This window comes from Manacus candei, unplaced genomic scaffold, assembly GCF_025592945.1.
Source record: "Manacus candei isolate 608988 ecotype Guabito, Panama unplaced genomic scaffold, ASM2559294v1 h1tg000002l, whole genome shotgun sequence".
NCBI classification, from domain to species: domain Eukaryota; kingdom Metazoa; phylum Chordata; class Aves; order Passeriformes; family Pipridae; genus Manacus; species Manacus candei.
In genome coordinates this window covers 13,643,056-13,664,499 of record NW_026138050.1, presented here as the reverse complement: position 1 = coordinate 13,664,499, position 21,444 = coordinate 13,643,056, and the positions used below count along the sequence as shown (strand labels likewise).

The window sequence follows — 21,444 nt, the reverse complement described above, 5'->3', positions numbered from 1 at the left end:
CCACACTTGTCACACAACAGTTCTGTGTCCTGAGTAGATGAATGCAATTTTCTGTGGTGAAAAATCTGCATGTGCTTCCTGGGCTTTGGATGGAGAGGTATTTCCTTCCAGCCTTGTTTGGACTCCCTGCAAGGGCCTTGGGAATGGTTGTGGCCTCTCAGAGCAGTCCAGCAAGGCCTGAAAATAACCATGCAGCCACTAACAGAGGGACAATGCTCCTGTCTCACACCCTGCACTCCATTAAGGCAGCACGTGGACTCCACATTCCAAGCTCCTCCTGTGCCTTACTGCCTGCCCACATGACATGTGGTGGCACTTTCTCCAGCTCCTTGAAGAAAGCCAGGAAGGGTGAGGGGAAATTTCTCCCTGAAGCCACCACATGGCTTCAGGGACCTGTTCCTGCCTCCCTGATGCCCCTCACAGATGGCCATAGGACTCTGTTGTGGCTCTTGGTGGTGCCTGTTCTGGACGTCTGGACCCAATTGTTGATGAGATTTTCCACTATTTATATGCACTCACTTGGTTTTAATCACTTTGTGTTATAAATAAACTGGAAAGTTACCAGAAAACTTTTGTGAAAAGACTCACACGGCCTGTGAGAACAACTGTGATGGCAACTTTGGAAGGTTACTGAAATAGCTTTGTGCTGCAGACCCTTCCCTTCCTAAGAGCCTTCATTTTGCTGCTCCTGCCTGTACATGATGACAGGTTTTTTCCAGTGGTCTGCACTAGCAGAGTGGCTCTGCACAGTCTTGTCCTGTTGGAATTGCATGTCACCTCTCCCTGTTCCAGTCCTTTCAGCATGACACCTTGCAGCCAAATAATCAGCATTATTTCCTTGGCTTTAATTACATGCAAGAAATACAGAGGATAGCTATTTCGAGGACCACAGGATTATTACTTCAATTATTTTTATGCTGCAGGACATTCACTCAGTAAATGCATTTGTGTGTTCTGTGTTTCTCAGGGTTATCCACTTGCTTAGAGGAGTAAACAAAGCACTTGAAACTTTGACAGAAAGCCTTCACAAGGAAACTGGTGCTGTTCTTCAGGATTGTCTTTCAAGTGGCTGTCAGCATCTGAATCATCACACTTCTCTAAGTGTGAATATAGGTCTTTACAGCTCTTTTCTCACAAATCTGCTCTTTCTGTTGCCCTGTGGATTGTGTTTTCTGGCTGCAGCACCAACATCTTCACACTCTGCTGCTCCCCGTGCCCATCTCCCAGAGGGGTGGGCATCCAAGGGTTTTGTTATCTGTGGTAATTTTGTCCTAAATACTTCTTACATTTTGTTTTTACTCCTAATCTAACGGATATTTCTATTTCTGTTCCTCCTTATCTTCTTCATTCTTCTTTTTCGGGCTGGTAGAGCTGTTGAGAACAGAGATAGTGGCAGTATATTTAAAAAAAAAAAAAAAAGAAAAATAAAGCAGAAATTCAGTCCCTTTTGTGATACAGAACTTTTAGAAAAATAAACATTTAGCAATATCAAAGACAAAGTAAAATATGCTACTTTTTAATATGAATAGTTTTCTGTTTCCTAAAGGAAGTCAGGTTGTTTTTTTTTTTCATTATTAGACTCCTCTGGCTGCATAAATTGGGATTACTTGAAAAGAAGGAAACTAGTCTGTGCTATACTCATGCTGTAATACTCCAGTGCCTTCTCTTTATATAATCTCTGTTTATCAGATTTGTTGTGTATAAAAATGGAAAGATCATACATATGATGCAGAAGGCAGTTCGGATGCCTGGATTAAGTTGTATTTACGTGGTATTATCTTTAATAGTACAGTAGAAGGGTTTGAATGCTATAGAGAAGTAGTTTTCATGTTGTGGCTACGAGAATCTTTAAAAACCTTTCTGCAGCAATAGCTTTCCTCTGATGTTGTAAAAAACCCCTGCCTTCACAGGTTATAGCTAAACCCCTTTTCCTTTACTATTTCTTACAGGATCAGTGTAAACTGTTATTACTCAGTATTTACTCGCATCCAAAAAGAATGTGACCCACAGGATTTAAAATAATGATAGCATTTGCAAAGGAACCTTTCAATCAGGCTGTGTTTTTCACTTAGTGGGAAACAGAAGCACCATTCAGTGAAATGAGAGGAAGCCCTACTTTTGGGTCCTCTGGTATGATGGGGGCATGGTGAGCTTAGTCTAGTTGTTTATTTGTTACCAGCAGTGTCAGCTGTGTGGGATTATATACTGGGTTTAAATCAACATTTTTAAAACCCTATAGCTTTTCTTTAAATTTTCATTTCTTACAGTTCTGCCCTCCTGGGATTCCTCATGTAGTTGTATTGTCCTTTCCAGCTGTCACTGGATTTGGCTTCCCAGCTCCTCCTGCCTCCTTGGGCTGGACCCCTCCTGACAGCCCATCTTTGCTTTTCCTCAGCACCACAGAGCCACAGAATCCACCTGCTCAATTCATTTGTCTTGCAAATGCTTCAAAATCTCCTTTTCTAGCCAGAATTTTCCTCTTTGGACATAGGGATCTGCATAGCTCATTTTTTTCTTGGTCCCTTACCACGGTAAATATGAATTATTGGTGTGCCCCCAATATACTTCCCCTGTCCCCACTCTGTCCAGCAAAATAGTAAGTTTGACTTTTATGTTCAGAGAAGAGGGATGGGATGGAAATGCTCTATATAATTCCCCCAGTTGTATATTAGTCAACTTTGCATAGTTTGTCTTCTCTCCACTGTGTGCAGGCTCCCTTGCACCGTTTTCACCTTGGGTTTTATTCTTTTTTCTCAGAGGTCTGACCCAAAGTAGCCTGTGTTCAGCACTCTGAGCACACAGGCTGAGCTGTATAATCCTGTTCATCTAAGAGATGCTGCTGAGAGACATTAGTACTGATTTTTTTTTACAGAAACTAAGCCCTCAGCAAATGGGCAGTCCCACCAGGGTAGATGTGAAGGTGGGCTGAATATTGATTCCATATGAAATCCCGGTCTTTGGTTTAATTTATGACTTGAAGTGTGTCTTTCGTGTACTTTGCTTGTGGGCATTTTAGTCAAGGACAAGAAGATTGCTCAGGAAATTCTTCCTGTTCCTAAACCAACCAGGCAAAAAATGATTTGTGACAGTGCTGTAGCAAAGACCTTTAGCAGTCTTGACAGAAAGGAAGGCGGTAAAACAAACTGTTGGTTCTCCTGTATGATTTCCCCACAACAATTCCCTCGGCCCTGGTCAGCAGACAGGACATCCCTCAGTGCCCACCTCAGAGTGGCTGGTGTGGATGTTTTGATCAGCTGTCAGCATTGCTCATCCTTGCCTGGACACCAGGACAGTCCCACTCCAGCCACTCTTTCCCCTGCTGTGACAAACAGGGGCTTTGCAGCTCTCTGATTTGCAGTCTGTCCCAAACAGCATTGCATTAATCATCCAGTGCTGCTCTCGGTGTAAAACAGGGGTGGGACTGGGATGTTAACAGATTTGTACTTATCTGCTATCTGCATTTAATTCTTCCAGCAGCTGGTGGAGAGGAAGGGAGATGAAAAGAAGTGACAGGTCTGAGTCATGTTGTGATTCGTGTCTCGGAGAGCTGACTGGTGAGTTGCCTCAAAAGACAGTCCAAAAGGTCACGGCTGAGCAAGCAGGATATTCCTGAGGCCATTCCCAATAGGCCATTTATGTGTGTCCACCTCTGCTGGGAGTGAACAAGATGTAGTGTTTATCCTACTTTTAGAATTAGAAATTTTTCTGTCTCGCAGTTACGAGAATTATTTCCTCTCAATTGACTGTTGGATTGGATCGGGATGGAAGTTTAATTAATATTTAGCACTTTCTGTTGAGGTTATCTCTGCTTTGATATGTGTAAGTTATTACAAGAAGTTACATCCCCACTCAAGAAGAACTCTAGAAGCAGAAACCACATTCTTTATTGCTGTGATTAAAGAAGCATTCTTGCACATCAGAGCCCTGTGAGTTATTCAATATTCTTAGGCACCCCAGCCTGGCAAAATCACAGCTATAGAGCAAAGGTGGCCACAATGAACAGGGCAGTGCTGAGAAATGTCAAAGGGTTCATTACACAAACATGCTCTTTTATAACCCAGGCATCTGATTTCCATATTCATATAAAGGTATATATTGTTATATCCCACTGTGCCTTTGCAGGTGCCTAATCCACTAACTACAGATGAATTCATTCATATGAATTCCTTGTTGGAGGTTTTTTTAAAGACATTTTTTCCCTTCTATTATCAATATATTTTTAGGGACAGCAGCTAGAACATTTAAATGTCTGTAGTTTTCAGTTTCTGCCTGGCAAAGGAGTAAACTGTGCACACTTGGTGTCATTTATATGAAGAATAACGTTGCTTATTTGTATGTCTGTGAATTTTATTCCCATAATTAGGATTCATCCATATGTCCAGGCATTTCAAGTGGTAGAATATGATTGGCAATGAGCTTTTAGTTCAGAAAGGGGTGACCAGGCAGATTTGTTTGAGCAAGCTCTGTACCCTGCAGTTCATGTTCCTGTGCAAAATGCAGGGAGGGCTTTTTGAGGGGCCCAGTATGACTTGCACAGAATGAATGCCCGTCCTGTCTGGAGGCACATTCCCAGCCAAGGGATCAAGAGCCTGTGTTCATGATGTCCAGCAGACTTCTGGCTCGGAGACAAAGGGACACAGGGTAGAGATGCTGAAGGTGAGTGCAAAGTTTGGCCGCCCCAGGAAGGCAGGTCGGCTCTAGAAGCTGAATGCAACAGAACACTGCAGTTGATCTACACTGAGACAGAACCACAGAGTCCCAGAATCCGTGGGGTTGGAAAAGACCTCTGAAATCATCGAGTCCAACCTGTGACTGAACACCACCTTGTCAACCAGACCATGGCACTGAGTGTCACATGCAGTCTTTCCTTGAACACCTCCAGGGACGGTGACCCCACCACCTCCCCAGACAGCCCATTCCAATGCCTGGTCACTCTCTCTATAAAGAACTTCTTCCTAAAGTCCAATCTAAACCCCCCCTGGTGCATCCTAAGACTGTGTCCTCTTCTCCTGTCGCTGGTTACCTGGGAGAACAGACCAACCCTCACTTGGTTAACAAAAGCTACAGAACACAGCACCTTTATCCATACAGGAGGTTTTAAACATTTTGGTACCAAGTCTAAGTTTGAGCACGAGTCTCTCCCCCAGGAGCACAGCAAAAGGCAAAACAACCAAACTAAACATCAAGAGATCGATAGTAAAAGCAAAACATAGTGGAAAAGGTCTCTCTCCATAGCAAAGCCAGGTAATTGCATAACTGTTCCAAGTGGAAGGGAAAAGGTCAACAGGCAGATGACAGGCTGGTGCTCAGAAAGCTCCTGCCTAGCAGGGGACAGCATTTCACAGTGCATTGGAAGAAAAGTGAATGAGTATGCAAAAGTGACTAATAAAATGCCAAACTGTGTGAGAAGGGCTGGGTAAGACTGTCCCATAATGACACACAGTGTCATGGTGAGAGACACCCTCTAAACTGCAGGACATCTGAGGCGGCACCAAACTCAGCAGAGTGTTGGGAACAATGTCAAATTTAACAATGAAGTTGTACCAGATGGCAGAAGAGGGAGTCAAGGCCAGGACTTGGCAGAAAGAGGGAAAATGTTAGCCATCAGCCTGTCTGGATAGCAGCAGGAGGGATGAGATATATGAGCAACCTGGAGGACGAGCAGGACACTCACCAGAATGAAAGCACAGCAGTGAGAAGAGAAGGACTGTGCAGTGGAAGGCAGGTTTGAAGACCACAATATGCTAAAAAGTATAGAGCTGTAGCTGCCTTGTATCAGGGACCACTTTCACAGGTCTAAATGAACTCTCTGGCCTCAGTAGGGGGGCAAAATAACAGAGAAATTCTTCAAAGGGAAAATGCTATAAATCTGGGAACTTAAATAGCAATGGAGCTGCAAGAGGAAAGAGGCTCAGCAGTAGCATAAAGACTGCCTGGTAATATTTCCAAGCTCACAGCTGATCATGAATATTGCCTCTTTCCAACCCTTTCCTTGACTGAGTTTTGGCTGGGGAAAAAGTCCTTTCTGTTCTCAGCATCTTGCAAGGTCTCAGGTAGGGAACATCCCACCTCTCCACTTGAAGTCAAAGGCTGTGTGCATCTTCAGACATCTTCTTTCCTCCACCATGTGCTCACTGACAGTCTCCAAGTCATTCAGGTTTTACAGACCCTTTCTATTCTGTGTAAGTTAATGCAACACCCATAGCACAGAAGAGATTTGCATGATTTGATAGATACAGATATAGAGCACTCAGTTAAAATAGTCCTGCCAAATGTGAATTGTTTGGCAGGTAGAATGTAATTATTTTAAGCCTCTGCTCCGTCTTTAAATAGGCCTCACGCTCTTGATTCAGATGTCTGATAAAAAAAATAAAAGATAATGTAAAAACCCCATCAGATACTGTTAATATCCCAATGGACAATGAAGACACAGGTCCTTTGGGTTGCTCCCCCCTGTGGGACTGGGGGCTGTAGGGTGAGCAGGATGTCTGGGGTAGGATCACTGCCTGCTGGGCTGCACCGTGACAGCACGCCCTTGGCTCTCAAGGAAGGTGAGAGTTTGATCCTGAGCAAATCCCGGACATTAAAGTCCTCAGATGGAGCCATTTCTGTAGTAACAGCTAAATTATAGCCCAGGAACTGCATGGAACCAAATTAGGGCCCCGTGTGATGTATTTACTTGGGCAATTTCACTTAACCTTGCCATCTTTTAATTGCTTTTATATCTTGATTTAGTAATTCCTGATTTTTTTTTATAGCCCATTTATTGAGAAAGACCACAAGAGACCTGAACTGAGTAATTTTCTGTTTCTGCAGTTTTGTGCTGTAATAACAACAGAATCATCTGTACACACATTCTTTGAACAGCAAATACGTGTATCTGCAGTGGTTTGGATGTTTATTATCTTTGTAGCAGTTCATTTGCAGGACACAGTACCACCTTTGCAAGAAACTCAATTGACTTGCAGCCAAACCAGTGATTTTGGTTACTTCTTAATTTTATAAGAAAGCTGTTAAATTTCAAAGAGACAAAACATGCAGAAATGATGCAGTAAATACTTAAAATAGCAATTTATCAAGGTAAATATCTGATTGGACAGTGAAATGCTGGACTGTATATTAATATTGGCTTTTAAAAGTTGTAAACAGCAATAGACTTCTAAGGAAATACACTTCACAGGAAAAATTAGGCTATATTTCAGCCACTTAGTGTCACAGAACAGATAATTGAATTCCTTGTTTTCTTGTCAATGCAGTAATATGTAGCTCTTCTCAAATGTTCATGTAATCAACAGTTTTTATGCTGGTCTGCATAATTTTTCCTTTGAAAACTGGTCTTAGTACCATTTCTTCTGTTCTTACAAGGAGAAAGTTGAGGGTTTTTTGAGTCACAGCCCACAGGTTACAAGCATTCAGCACGGAAACAAAACTCACTGAAAAGATGCTGCAGGTTTGTGCTTTATTTTCGTACAACATATACTGAGAAAAGCAAAAAGGAAATGTATTTTGAAAGAAATGGAGCCACTTAGAGTGAAAGAAAGAAAGAAGAAAGAGAGCAAAGTTCGTCAGCACACGGCGCTCTTCGCTGCGGTGACTTCTCTGGTCCTCCTTTGAAATGTGGCATCGTGGTCGTGGGAGCAAAATCAGTGATCAGAGGCAGTGGTTGCCATGACTGCTGAGGCACAATTAACTCTTGGAATGCAGGGAAATGAAGCAGGGAGGCACTGATGGCAGCTGCCCACGCCAATGCCACTGTGCTACTGGGTACAGGGAGGGGGCAGAGGAATCCCCCTTGTTCTGTTCAGGCTCCACAAAGTGCAGCACAGCCCTCAAAGGGAGGAGGTTGCTGGGGATTTTCAACCACCATCTCAAATTTGGCTTCAAGTGGCCATAAAATGGAATGTCCTGATGTAAATTGAAAATAGCCTCGCTGAGGTGGCAGTGGCACTCAAACAATTCCCTTCCATGCCCCTACTGTAAGAATTTTTTTCAGCTGTTTCTTTTGTTTAACGTTGTCTGCACAGTTTTCTACAACAGTTTAGTGCTTTATTGGCAATGAGGAGGGACATAAAATCTGTTATTGCAAGTGAGAAAGAAACATATGCTCCATGCTTAATGTGCAGCTGGAAATTATGCATTAAAATAATTTTTTTTCACATTCAAGGGGCCTTTTCTTTCCCTTCTTTTCTCTGTATCCCTAAACAATTGCTGGTACTGCCATAATGCAGCAGTGTCAGGGGAAGAGATAGGTGGAATTGCTGAGGCTTTTTGGACCTTTAGCTGTGGAATGAACAAGGACATTTTCCTGTGGGGCACTCTAGTAACCAAGACACTAAACTCATCCAATAAAATAAGGATTAATGGGAGGCACAGGAACTCTCTCAGCCAGCCTTACCACCAAGGCCTCTGGGATTGGGAACTATGGCTTGAAAATTCAAGCACTGGCTAAAGGGGGTGTTTGACAAAGAGCCTTTGATCCTGCAGGGGAGTGAACTTCTGTGCTGACTGTCCTCCAAAAAACCACTGCTGTGCACTGCCTGCTGCTGGAGTCAGCCACTGGATGCCTCCACTGCCACCCCAGCTTGATTTAGGGACCCTCAGCACTTGTCACATCACCCCATGCACATGCACTTCTCCTCTTTGCTCCCAAATCTTGTCTGGGCTCAGCATCACGTGGGTGTTTGCAACCAGGCATTTCCCAATTAATTAGCAACAAACTGATAATCAGCTCTGAGTCTTCAATGCTCGGACCTTCAATGCATGGATTTTTTCACTCTGTAATTTGCTAAATATTCAGCAGGAACAATCTTATGATTTAACACCAAAGTACTACATCCCAATACTGTCCAGACAGAAGCCAGTGAGACAGGAATAAAACAAGCAACTGAGCTGCAACACGAAAAGGAGGTGCTGATCAGGACCGGGGGTAAAAGCCTGGACAGGACAATACAGGTATAGATAGTCCTGAGTCACTTCTACTTTTTCACGGTGCTTTGTTGCCACCCGATGGCCTCATGCAAGATTGCAAGAATGAAATTTAAGAAAACATATTCTTTAAGAAAGAGATGTCTTGCATTTCATTAGACCCACTGAGAGCCTTAAAAAAAAGCTTCTCAGATCAATGTCTTTTCATGCCCTGCTAACACAAGTCTCTGCTTCAGAGGTAAGAAATTACTTTTTTTTTCCCCAAAGTGACAGCCACAATTGCAATATACAAAACAACTATATTTTATTTGTACTTAGAAGGAATTTCTTGTGTCTTTGGCAATATCTTTCCTTAAGAGGACAGGATATCTGGACGATAGTGATGTTGTCAGGCCTGGAATCATCACTACCATGACAATGCTGTGATGCTTGTTCCATTCATCCTGATATTCCTCCGTTAGCCCGTTGCCCCTCAGCCTGGCCCTCCTGACCACAGAAGATCATTTGCCTGGTGTGACACAGTCAATGTCCTGCTGTTGAACCCCAGGGGTGCCCAGCAGGCACCCTGGGCAATCCTGACCACGATCTGCACTTACTTTTGTCCCTTTTTATTTCTTCTCCTATTTCTTGAGCCTACCTTTCTTGGTCTTTCCCCTATTTTCCTCCACTCCCTCTCACTTAAACAATTAATTCCTAGTTATATTTTTTCTGAAGGTCCTAGTTTTTCCTTCACTCATACAGGGCGTTCCTATTTTTGATTAGATGATCTTGGACATATACATTGTTAGTGATGCTGCTGCTCTTGCAAAGCTCTGCACCCAAAATGTTCTCATCACTCCCTGCAACCAGCTCTGAAGTCTGGATGTTTCTCACATAGCTTGCTCCTAAGTACTGGTGAAATCCAGTCATCCCTCATGGCACTGTCTGTAAGTTTTGGTGGCACCATACATTGTTATCTGTCACACGCAGCAAATCAGGATTCAATCACTGCCAACACCCTTTTCAATGAGTGTCACCTCAGCTCAGGGCCTGCAGCCCTAAAAAACATTTTTTCCCTGCTCATCCCAGCTGGTTTTGCAGTGTAAGAAGCTCTTATTGAGGCAAAACACTGAGGCTGAAATGGTTTGGAACTGAGGCACTGGGCTCCAAGTGCATTGCTCTGGTGAAGTCCTGGTGGGTGAAGGGTGAGCTCTGCCTTAGGACCACCCATGTGGGAAAGGGAACTGAGTTACCTCATGTCTGCTCCTGGGTAAGGATGTGAAGGGGAGGCATAGAACTGGCAGCTGTCACCTCTACTTGCTTTTGATGCAGATGGATGAAGATGCTACAAAGAGGCTGTTTGTTTTCTGGGCTGCTCTAAAGTGTTTCTTGTAGCCACAGTCGGAGAACTTCTTCTGAGGGCATCACAACCACCATCAGATCACACTGCTCAGCTCCTTCACTGCCACACAGTATCAGCTGGCTGGAGGGCTCTGATACTTTCTGCAAAACAAATGCACTCACTCAAACACCCTCTGATGAGCCGGTCTGCTTGCATTTCTGCTTCTCCCCACAAACTGTTCCTCTCATCCTTCCTACACAACTGCCCAGAGACCCAGTGCTCAGGAACCCTCACCCATCAAAGCTGCCACCTGCACTGTCACTTGAGCTGGGCATTTAAACAGAGTCCTGAGGGAGCCTTTGATGTTAGATTCCTCCTCACCAAGGAGCTGAGCAGCTCAGAGCTGGTTCCAGGGGACGTGGAGCAGTGTTCCCAACGACACAGCCGTCTGGTTCAGGGAGCAGCTGCTCAGGCAGGGTCAGTCCATGCCTCACAAGCACCAGGAGCATCTTCCCTGCTCAGGGCTCTGTGCTAAAGTCAGTGACAGCTGTGCAGCCAGTTCAGGGCTGCTGGGTCCCTGCAGCTCAGCCCATCACGCTGGAATGAGCACGGTTTCCTATGTGTCTGCCTTTCCTGCCTGACCCATGCTCCTGGGAATACCCAGCACCCTAAAAACCAATAAAGCACGGTAAAAAAAAGTTACCAGTGTGTCTGGCAGGACAGCAACTGGGCAGCAGGAGTACTGAAAGATTTTACTTGTTTTCCAGGTGAGGAAAGGCAGGGTTAAAGCAGCCACAGCAAAGCCAGCAGAGGAGATGAGGGCAGTAACCAGCCACATGGATGTGTCACCTGGAAATAACAGAAACAGTAAAACTTCTCAGAGACACTGTGAGGACAAACACTCACTGCAGTCAGCCTGAACCCTGCACCCATCCTGGTGAGATCCCTCATTGACACACTCCAGGAAAGGATACCTGTGCCAGTGCAGGGGGCTGCACTCACGAGTCTCCCTTTTTTACCTCTCCCAAGGAACAAATGGGCACACTTGTAAACAAGACAGGAGATACAGGGTGGAAATAAAGGAGGAGCTGCTGAGTGTCCTTGGGCATGACTACACCAGGGGAATAGGAAGCAGGGCTGGCTCTCACCCTGGGCTCTCACACACTGGGTCTGGCTGAAGCTGCTGCTCCTGTTGATGGCCTCGACGTACGACTGAGCCTTCACACAGTACTCAGCTCCTGCCTCCATGGTGTCCAGGTGAACCACAGAGCTGACTTCTTTCACCAGCTTCTGCTGCATCTGCCACAGAATCAGGAGAGAAAGTATCAGAACAGAGGGCAAGGACCTGTTTTGGAACAGGAGCTCTGCCATGATGCTGCCCAGACTTTACTGGGAGAAAGGAAGGAGCAGCAGGAGGTGTCAGTGAGGGCTCTGTAAGGGAAGAAAGGGACAGCAAACAAGGAAGCACATTGGAGTGCAGAATGAGACCACACACATCTGGAAGGGTAGGAGGGGATGGAAAGAAGAAGCTGTAAGCCAGAGAGGCATAATGATGATGTTGGGCCTCAACACCAGACTGTAACCTACTCCCCTGGTGTAGGGGCTCGGTGACTAAGGTCCTGCCTGGTCTGAGTGTTGTGCTGTGTGTGAAGAATACCTGCCTTCTGCTTTCTTTCAACAGTTGAGGTACCTGGGGGGACTCCTCTTCCCAGAGAAGGAAATGTGGAAGGAACAGACAAGCTTCTCCATGAGGGTAAGAGCAGCCCAGTGGTATGTGCAGTGATATGGCACACACCAACTCCAGGCAGGTCCTCCAGCCTCCCAGCAGGAGCTTGGACTGGCAAACGAGCCTTGGGCAGTGTCTGTGTGATCTCTCTGAGGGCTCTCTCTTATTACCCAAAACCCAAGGGTAACACTCACCCTCCTCTCCTGGCCCTTCTTCCAGTAGAGAACACAGAACTGAAAGGCAGGCCCCATCTCTTCCAGCTCCACTAGTAAATGATACCCATCTGCTATGACCTTCATCACAGGGGGGGTCAGGGAAGCTGCCAACACAGAGAGAGCACCATTATCACATCAGAGGCAACCTTTAAAACCCTCCTCTCTTTCCCAGCCTGGAGAGGAAGAGAAGCTGCCATCACAAGCACAGTAACACTAATGTGGAATAACAGCTGGTTGCTTCAGTGGGGCAGAAACCCCTCTGCTCTACCTCCCAGGATGTGTAGATGCAGTAAGAGACTTCCAGCAGGAGAAGGACCATGACGGGCATTTCAAACCGGAGCTTGGCAAGAGCTGAGTCGCGCAGAACTTGAAAGGTTTTGAATTTTCTCCAGCAGAGGAACTGTCTGGCCTGAGGGCCCCACGTGACCGACTGCGGCAGAACCAGCTGGGCAGCCAGAAGCAGAGACACCAGATCAGCCCAGCTCTTCTGCTCCTGGGCATTAGCTGAGCACTAACATGCAGAACAGGAGCTGAGAAACCACTGTTTTTTTATGGGAATTTTGGCAGTTATTCAAAGGTGAAGGAAAAAGCATTATGAGCCTCAGGATAACTCTGGCATTTCACATGAATCCTGATTTTCTTTCAGGGTCTACATGGTTTTAGGTAGACTTGGGTTGATGATCTGCTGTGGCTTAATTTTTTGTAAATTTATGCAAGTGAATCTGCAGGTGATTTGCTTCCTGCTTACTTTGGTATTCAAAGCTTGGTTTTGCCTGGAATTCTGCTGGGAGGAATATTAGTGAAATAATGAGAATCGGTCAAGTATAGATGAAACTACACACTGTACATTTGTGAACTGGGAATCGAGACAAGCCAGAGATCATCTCTGCACTGCTTATCTATGCCATTATTTAGCACTCTGCTGTAGCTGAAATCAGTTTCAACCTCCCTGCTTTCAAGAAAGGAAGGAAAGCAATGCATAGTCCCACACAGAAGAGATACTCTTAATAGAATTTACTTTTACATCCAGGGAACTGCCATAAGTACTGAGCAATATGAAAACATAAAAGCCAAGTATGTTCATGATGGATGTGCCACAAATGGGAGACCTGGAAATCTACTTGTACTTTTAAAATGAAAGCTGAAATTCTGCTTAACACTATGCCTCAAAATTAAAACAGAAAATTATTAACATTATTTGGACGTTAAAAACAAATATTGAGCAACAAAGAGGCATTGCAAGATGCAACTACTAACCAAGTAAGAGCATTTCTTTTTAGCTCTGTGCTGGCACACTGGATACCAACTAACTATTTGAATTCTGATAAATGAAGAAGTGAGACTGACTAAATTGTTAGTTTTAAGAAGATCTTTTCAAAGTATTTTCCATGTGTTATCATACTTTGTGTGATTCTACACCTACGCCTCTGACACTGGAGCTCCTCAGCCTGGAAGCACCGTGGGCTGTGCTGATGCCCTGACTGTCTAGGAACCCCATACACAACCTGTGGGCTGTGTTTGGATTCCTGAGCTCCTCTCAGACTCCATGCCAGGTTTCCTAAGAGATGTGAAAGCAGAGACAAGGGAAAGCAAGCAGTAAAAATGCAGAAGGACAAGAAGTTAGAGCGACTTTTCCTTCTCTTTTTAACCTTTGTCGTATTCACATTGCATCCCACTGCAAGCTGTATCCTCTAACTTTCACAGCTTAGCCAGAGGATTGTATTGAGGTCCCTGAGGCACAGAACCAAGCTGTCAAATACTTCACTGAACTGTGAGAAAGCTGCTGCTTTTCTCATGTCAGTCTCAGGAATGTCCTTCCCCTCTCTCTGCCTCACACTGTGGTCTGTGGCTCAACTCTGTGCCACCAGAGCTGCTGGAAAAGGGAGGGATTTTTCAGCTAAGGCACTATCTAGAATAATCTGCCACACCAAGCGACACATTCACCAACTTAGGTGACACTTCTGATGCTGCTCTGCTGAGAGTTCTGTATGAGTGAGGATTGCTCACTCATGAAGTAGTGGGTAACTTCCAAAGACTGATGAAGGTTCAATATCAGGTCAGCTCTGGTCTAGGACAGGCATTTTCTCCCTTAGCTAGACCTGATGACTGCTGCCCATCCCAGACTGAGAGTTACAGCTGAATAGTCACCTCAACAGAGGTTTTCCACCATAAGTTTTTATTGCAGAAAGCAGTTGAATACATGGCAGAGAACAGAGGTAATGATTCCAGAGAAACCCTGGAAATTGTACACTAATTTTAGGCTGCATCGTGATCCTTGGGTTGAGCTGGGCCTCAGGCTTTGCAGGAGTTGAAAGGATATGGAGAAAATACCCTGCATTGCTAGAATGAGGGCAATTATATGGTTTCCATTTTTCTTTCCTCTTCTGAGATTAGTTCATATATCTGACAACATGGGAGGAGGGAACTGGATTTTCAGGATAGTATAAGGCAGACATAGGGTGACATGACTTTTCTAGAGTGAATGCTCCCATAGGATGAGGTTCTGGGCCCTTAGAAGTGACTAGATGACATGGATTAGTTGACAGCTATCCTAGTTGATCATAACTCTTTGAAATCAGGAGCAGGAACAACCAGCTTGCCAGAAGAAATGCCTGCAGTTACCTTGACTGTCTTTGAAACCCTTCAAATTCAAGCCCTGGTGTATTTGGCCCTGCCTCCTGTCCAAGGACACAGCATGGCTGTCTAGGAGTGAAACATCTCAGCACAGCATGAGAGGAGCTGAGAAGCAGGATGTGCTCTGTGGATATCTGGGCTTTGTGTGGCAGGCACCACACACAGAGTCACAGACACACAGAATCAGCGAGGTTGGAAAAGACCTCTGAGATCATCGAGTCCAACCTTTGATCCCACACCACCTTGTCACCCAGACCATGGGACCAAGTCCAGTGACTCCATCACCTCCCTGGACAGCCCATTCCAATGCCAAATCACTCTCTTTGTAAAGAACTTCTTCCCAATGTCCAACTTAAACCTCCCCTTGCACAGCTTAAGACCGTGACCTCTTGTCCTACTGCTGCTTGCCTGATGGAAGAGACTGATGCTCACTCAGCTACAACCTCCTTTCAGGGAGCTGTAGGGAGTGACAAGGTCTCACCTAAGCCTCCTCCTCTCCAGGCTAAACAACCCCAGCTCCTGAGGGACCCCCCAGCACCAAACTCTGAGAAGCTGACACGAACCACGCAGCTTAAGCCAGTAATGGGACTCACTGGTGTTGCGATTGAAGAAGCCTTTCAGGGTGCCCCACTCTGACCTCCTGGCACCAAGAGCTGCCCTCACCCTCAGGTTATAGGCCACGGTGGCTGAGATGTCCTCTGTGATGTTGCACACCGTGGCTGGGATGAGGGAGCACTCGGAGATGGGGATCCAGCTCTCGTTGACGTACACTCGCTCGTACTCCCTGAGCAGGAGAGAAAGCACACGGGCAACAGCGTGACAGGAGAGGGATCTGTGACAGGGCTAAGGCTGCCTGTTAGTCCTTCCCAGGTAAAACCAGTACTGGGATATGCTGGGACACCAGGAGTGTATGAAAGCAGTATGGGTGTGTTTTAGATTTATCTAGAGAACATCTCCCAGCCTGCTCATGAGCCAAATGCAGCTCGATGTTGTGGGAGGTGGGGAGAGCCAACGCAGTGTCGCTGCATCACATCCTGCCCACTCATTTGACTTGATCCTTCCTGGTACCCCAGAATTCCAAAGCCATACTGTAATACAAGTCATAGCTCAAGATGTATCAGAAACCTTTTGTGATGTGTGTTAAATGTTTAAAAGATTAACACTGAATAAATCTCAAAAGCTTTCTACTTCTACATAAACTTTGGCTGATCTTCCTAACTTTTGAATTCTTTGGATAAGGGCAGGTTTCTTATGTGGAATCAATGCACACCTTGGATTACTCAGGTATTGATGAACCTGTAAACAGTCTCAGAACTGGAGTAAAAGGAATTCCCCCCCCCCACACTTGTGATTAGCAATCCTGGAGTATCAAACTTCTCTTAGGCTTGTGAGCTGAATAGTGCTCAAAACATAAAAAAAAAAAAAAGAAAAAAAAGTAGGACTAAGTGTAGATGAGCAGTGTTCAAAGAGCAAACAAGAAGACAAAACCAGAAGTTACCCCTGAAACTCAACTGAGTATCTCACAGTTTCTCCCTGGATGATCACAGGACTCCAAGTTAAGAAGTGTTTCATGTTGGTAGAAAGAATGGAGATGTTCTGCGGTGCTGTCAGCAAAGCTTTTTCACCTAAAATTCCCAGTAAAAGAAAGAAAAAAATTGAATGTACTAGGAAAAAGAAAAATAGCTTAAAAGAATAGTACAAAACAGTGTTTTGCATCAGAAATACACACTTTTCATTTCACTACTGTCACTTCAGTATTTGAAAGTATTTTACAAAGAAGAAGTGACAACCAAAGAGCAAATGACAGACCAGTCAGGCTGGCACTGTGTGCAGAAAGGCAAAGGTGCCTTTTTCTTATTCCAGAGGTTTTCATTGTATCAGTGAAACTGTGAGAAAAGGTCAAGCCATCCAATTCTATTTAATGAAGTCAAGTAAAAAATGCTCTCTATAAACTGTTCCAATGCATGCTGTGATTCTGAATGTGCAATTTCTCTCCAGGTTGGATTGGACACTGAGGAAGATCCTGGCTCTGCTACAGCTCCCTTCATGTTGCAGGATTCTAATAATGTAAGTCCTTGTAGGCTGCAAAGTACCTCTTAATAGAATAAACTTACTCAATGCTCTATAAATGAAATTATTACATTACTCTGAGATCATCAGAGCATGGGTTGGTACCCACAGTGGAGTTAATTTTATCCCATGGTATCTTAATGTAAAATCCTCAGCAGTGTTTGGAGCAGAGCACAGAAAGGAGGATTCCCCATGGGAAAATATTGCACTACCCTATGGGAACAGACTTCTCTCTGTTCTGCTGCTCTCCCATCCCAGGGCAATTATGTTCTCTCTGCCCAGCAGGGAATGGTTCCCAAGGAACCTCTGGAAGGCAGGAATGGGTGGAGTAGTTTCTACCAACCCAGTGTAGCAATGGCAAACACACTCCCCAGAACAAGGTAACTGTTCTATCCCAGTATGTTACCTAAAGATTATTCTTTTATTAAATTATTTCACTTGACAGGTTTATAGTCCAATAGCCTTTGCCATTAAAAAGGGTGTCTTCTTTTGAGCCATGTTTATAAAGTTAAACCAGTTAATGTCAGTTGTTCTACCCAGGATCAAAATCAAGTTAACAAATCCCTGAGCAATGTTTTCATGACAATTGCTCTTTTAAAGCATTGGAACAATATCTTTCTTCTTTCTGCCCCTAGAATATTCCCTGTATATGTATCTTTATAAAATCACTAATGATATGGGGAACCTTGTTGCCAACTTTTTTACGCTTTTCAACATGTTATACAGATCTGTTGACACAACTCTCAGCTGTTCTTTGAAGTAAAATCCAGGTATTTCTGGGATGAGAAGTTTTCTTGCCATTTGGAGACCAGAGGAGTCACTCTCTGCCATATCAGCAGTTCTGTCACTTCTGGCTGGCTGAGGCTCCATGTCAGTGTCAAGGCACTTTTTAATCTTTAAAAAAAAAAGTCCTTAGTGATGTCAAACTGCAGCTTAACCACCCATTCAGCCTCTTGTGTTCTCCACGTTTCTCAGCATTTAGGGTGTTTGCTGCTTTTCTTTGTGCTCTTGGTTCCCATGTTAATTTTGGGAGCTGGCTTACCTAAGTGTGTGAATTACATAACAATCCTCATTTACATGATCAGACACTGGTTTTCCACATGACTCATGCACACAATGAAGTTCCAGGTCTGAACAGGGGTGAACTGCACAGGAGTGTTTGTGTTTCCTAATTTTTTAAGTCCTTGACTTCAGGACTTTTTGGGTATATATATTTGTATTCAACAGTACTAAACCCTGACTTATTAAACTGTCCAGAAACCTATTTTAAAGGAAGATAGTTCTGAATTGGACTTTGGCTTTTAATGGTCCAAAGGTTATTTCATAGCTTAGCTTAGTCCACTGTTATCCTGGTAAAACCAGTGACTCTCCTACTGGCACAGTGAGACCTGTCACCTCATTTCAGCTGAACCACAAAAGTTCACATCCAGAAACTAAGGTTTCTTTCTTCCTTTCACTAGGAAAAACTCTGTACCTGATGCCATTGCATGAGTCTGTATAAAAGAAGTTCACTGGTTTAAGTTTCTGAAACTTGCTGAAAGTTATGGTTTGGAAGAGAGGTTCATGCTTTTCTAAAATACTTTTGATCTAGACATAATGTATCCTGTGTCATATCCAAACAAATTATATTCATGGTTTCTCCAACCCATCTGTTGCAACAGCCCACAAAACAATTGTAGCAAATACAAGTTTAGCACTGGGAGAAAAGACAGTTCTAAGTTATATAAACAGAGAAAGCACCAAGTGAAAACAGGGAAGTACTAAAATAATCCATTAACTCTGGTCTGTGCATTTTGAAGGAAAAAGAAACAATCATTAAAAAAGTGCAGGGGACAACTGGGCAGAGAGCACAGGCAGGACTCAGGGCTGCACATTTCCATCTGATTTTGGATTCCCAAGCAGTATGGAAATAGCCTCACAGGAAAAGCCAAACTCCAGCCTTTCAAGCCATACTGACTCTTACCCCAATGTCTCCAGTCATGCCAAAGAAAGACATGCCCAGATTTTCTCTGTAAATAGCATTTTTGCCTCCTACCCTCTCAGCAGTACGTTTGTTACACGAAGAATATATTTACATTTAGAATGGTGATGACCCTTTTTGTATAATATTTTTGTCCTCTTTTTGTTAAACATAAAGAATTTACAATTAAAAAACCCATGATGGAATCCAATACATTTGTCTCTCTTACTTTTCAGTTTAAAATGTCTTGAATAAACCCTGACGAAATTCCATTGCTCTGGGATAGATTTTGATATCCTTCTTGCTTTGTGAATACAGAACAAAATAATGTTTCATCATTACTTCATCACTACTATTACCACTACTTAGTGTTAAGTGCATGTGAACACTGTAAAAATATTAATACAATTACCTCTTTATTCATCATATCCTCTCCTTTCAGGGGCTCAACAACACAAGAAGAAACAGTAACTCTGGAATTGGTGTTACGTGGTGTCCAGAATTGCTTTACCTCATCTCCACTTTTCCTGGCATGTCCCTTAAAATTTTACTTATGGGGCTGAGAAATCCTTCCTCACTGCTGTGCTAATAAGCACTGGCTTTTTAACTTTCAAGTGTTGTATCATTTAATCTCCTTTTGCCAATCTGGAGGGCAGCAATTACCCCATCTTCTTGTATCTTGGAGCATGGTCTGCCTCTCCATTTGAGGAAATATCAGGGAAGGGGAATCTGACAAGGAAATTCTGAATTCTGAATATTGGGAACAAGAAAATAATGTCTATAACATCCCAAGAAGATAAAGGAATTTCTTTGTAAGCTAAATGTTGAAAATGAAAGCCAGGCATCCTTAACTCCTAGTAGTTTCTGTAATCAGCAATTAAGGACTATAAATAATAAGGAAGATATTAATTTTTTTTCTGAGGCAGAGAAAAAATGGAGCAAGAAACAACCTGAATGTTGTTGACACACCCTAAGATGGCACATTTAAGACAGAACTAGGCAAAACCCAAACACACTGGCAAACCATGTTGCTTTCTAGGGGACTGACCATCAAAAACACTGAAATGTAGTCAGAAGATCTGAGGCCAAACCCCTTCTAGATGTGTTTGGTGTCCAGCATTTACCTGGAGAAGCAGATTACAAATTGCAGAACCTCCTTCCAGGGTAAAGGAGACCCTCAGTGAACCATTTTGAGCTATTCATTAGCACTTTATATCCTTCCTCTCTGACCCTGCATCCACTCCACAGGCAGGGCATCCCTGTGCTCAAAGTTATCAGCATTAAAAGAAAAACTGAGGGTTCAGCTTCTCACAGAACAGCAAAAGAACAGAGACAAATACAGCATTATTTAAATTCCTTCAAACTGAAATTTCCCTTTAGAGTTCAGAATTGACCTGTAGAACACAGAATTTACAGATTGTTTTTTCATTTGCTCACTCTAATATACATTTTAGAAAAAGAATTAAAATTCAAGATCACCTGACCTGCTACTCTTTGGCTTAAGCACTGCAGAGGCATGTTTAACAAAAGGAAAAAGACTTTGTTACTCAGAAACCCTTTGTCTTCTGCCTTAAGTGGAGATATTTTAGTCATTTACCTGTGAGATTTGATGCAATCAGGGTGCAGAGGAAGAAGCAGATGAGCTTTAGTGACATTTTGCTCGTGTTTGCCACCTTTTCCCACGTTCACATCCTGTTACACAGCTCAGGAATTTCCCCTCCTGGACAGGGAGCCCCCATGGTGGGCACGAGGTGGAGCTCCAGGGGAGTGTGGCAAACACCTCCTGTCTTACAAACACCTCCTGTCTTACAAACAAACACCTCCTGTCTCCCAAACCCCGTGAGGGTGCAGTTCCAGGGAGTGCCCCGATAATCTGCTGCCAGCATTTCTTTACAGGTCTGTGCAGCTTTCAGCTAGATGGTGCAACTCTTTCATTAGCCATTATATGTCTTAAACAAAGGCATCATGAGGAGGAAACAGGACATTTTGGATATACTCATATAGCTGTAAATGCTCACTTTTCTGCTCAGCCCCAAACTACCCAAATCCTGACTCTTCCAAGCACCAGGAACGTTCCCCCATATTACAGGGGCACGTCTTATGTCCTTGCACAAAGCACTTTGTGCCTCGGGGCTGGCACAAGGGACTTGTGTGATCCAATTTATTTTCAAATGCTGCTTTTATGATGGCTGTGTTGGGTGTGTGCTGAGGAGGACATATCCCAAGGTTTTTGCATCTTCCAAAGTCCACTGCTCTCCGTCTCACCTTGAGTGAAGGCAGGATCTTCAGCTGGAGCTCTGACACCTTCAGAGAAACCCAAACCTCCCACAGGCTCCAAGGCTGCAGCAGTAACTCTCTTTGTGTTTGTTGTGTTGGTTTCTTCAACCTCAAGGCCAGGGGAAAAGCAAAGTTTAGGTGGAAGCTTCTTATGTTCTGCAAAATGTCATGTAAATTAAATGAAATTCAGATCGTACAGAAAACATGAGGAAACAGCCAAATCCCACCAAATGTTTTCAGCTCTGATGGAAGTGAGTGTAAGAAACCTCACTCCTAAACCCCTTCCTTGTTCTTACAGTTTGCCACCTCAGAAGGT

The 21,444-nt window shown here is 43.9% G+C and overlaps 1 protein-coding gene across 1 annotated transcript; it reads right to left on the bottom strand.

The window, feature by feature from the left end:
* Positions 1–7,523: 7,523 nt before the first annotated feature.
* On the bottom strand, positions 7,524–20,660 carry IL20RB (interleukin 20 receptor subunit beta). Its single transcript, XM_051796173.1, has 7 exons — positions 20,449–20,660; positions 16,320–16,446; positions 15,415–15,605; positions 12,167–12,291; positions 11,395–11,545; positions 10,950–11,095; positions 7,524–10,407 (listed from the first exon to the last, which is right to left on the bottom strand). The coding sequence occupies exons 1-7, from the start codon at positions 20,504–20,506 to the stop codon at positions 10,282–10,284; spliced, it is 924 nt and encodes a 307-aa protein (XP_051652133.1). The 5' UTR covers positions 20,507–20,660; the 3' UTR covers positions 7,524–10,281.
* Between the last annotated feature and the right edge of the window lie 784 nt (positions 20,661–21,444).

Coding starts and splice junctions, on each gene's coding strand:
- IL20RB (XM_051796173.1), bottom strand. CDS start 20,506: ATGTCACTAAAGCTCATCTGCTTCTTCCTCTGCACCCTGATTGCATCA. Junction 16,447..20,448: donor GATTGCATCAAATCTCACAG/GTAAATGACTAA, acceptor TGGGAATTTTAG/GTGAAAAAGCTTTGCTGACA. Junction 11,096..11,394: donor CCAGTGTGTGAGAGCCCAGG/GTGAGAGCCAGC, acceptor TGTTATTTCCAG/GTGACACATCCATGTGGCTG.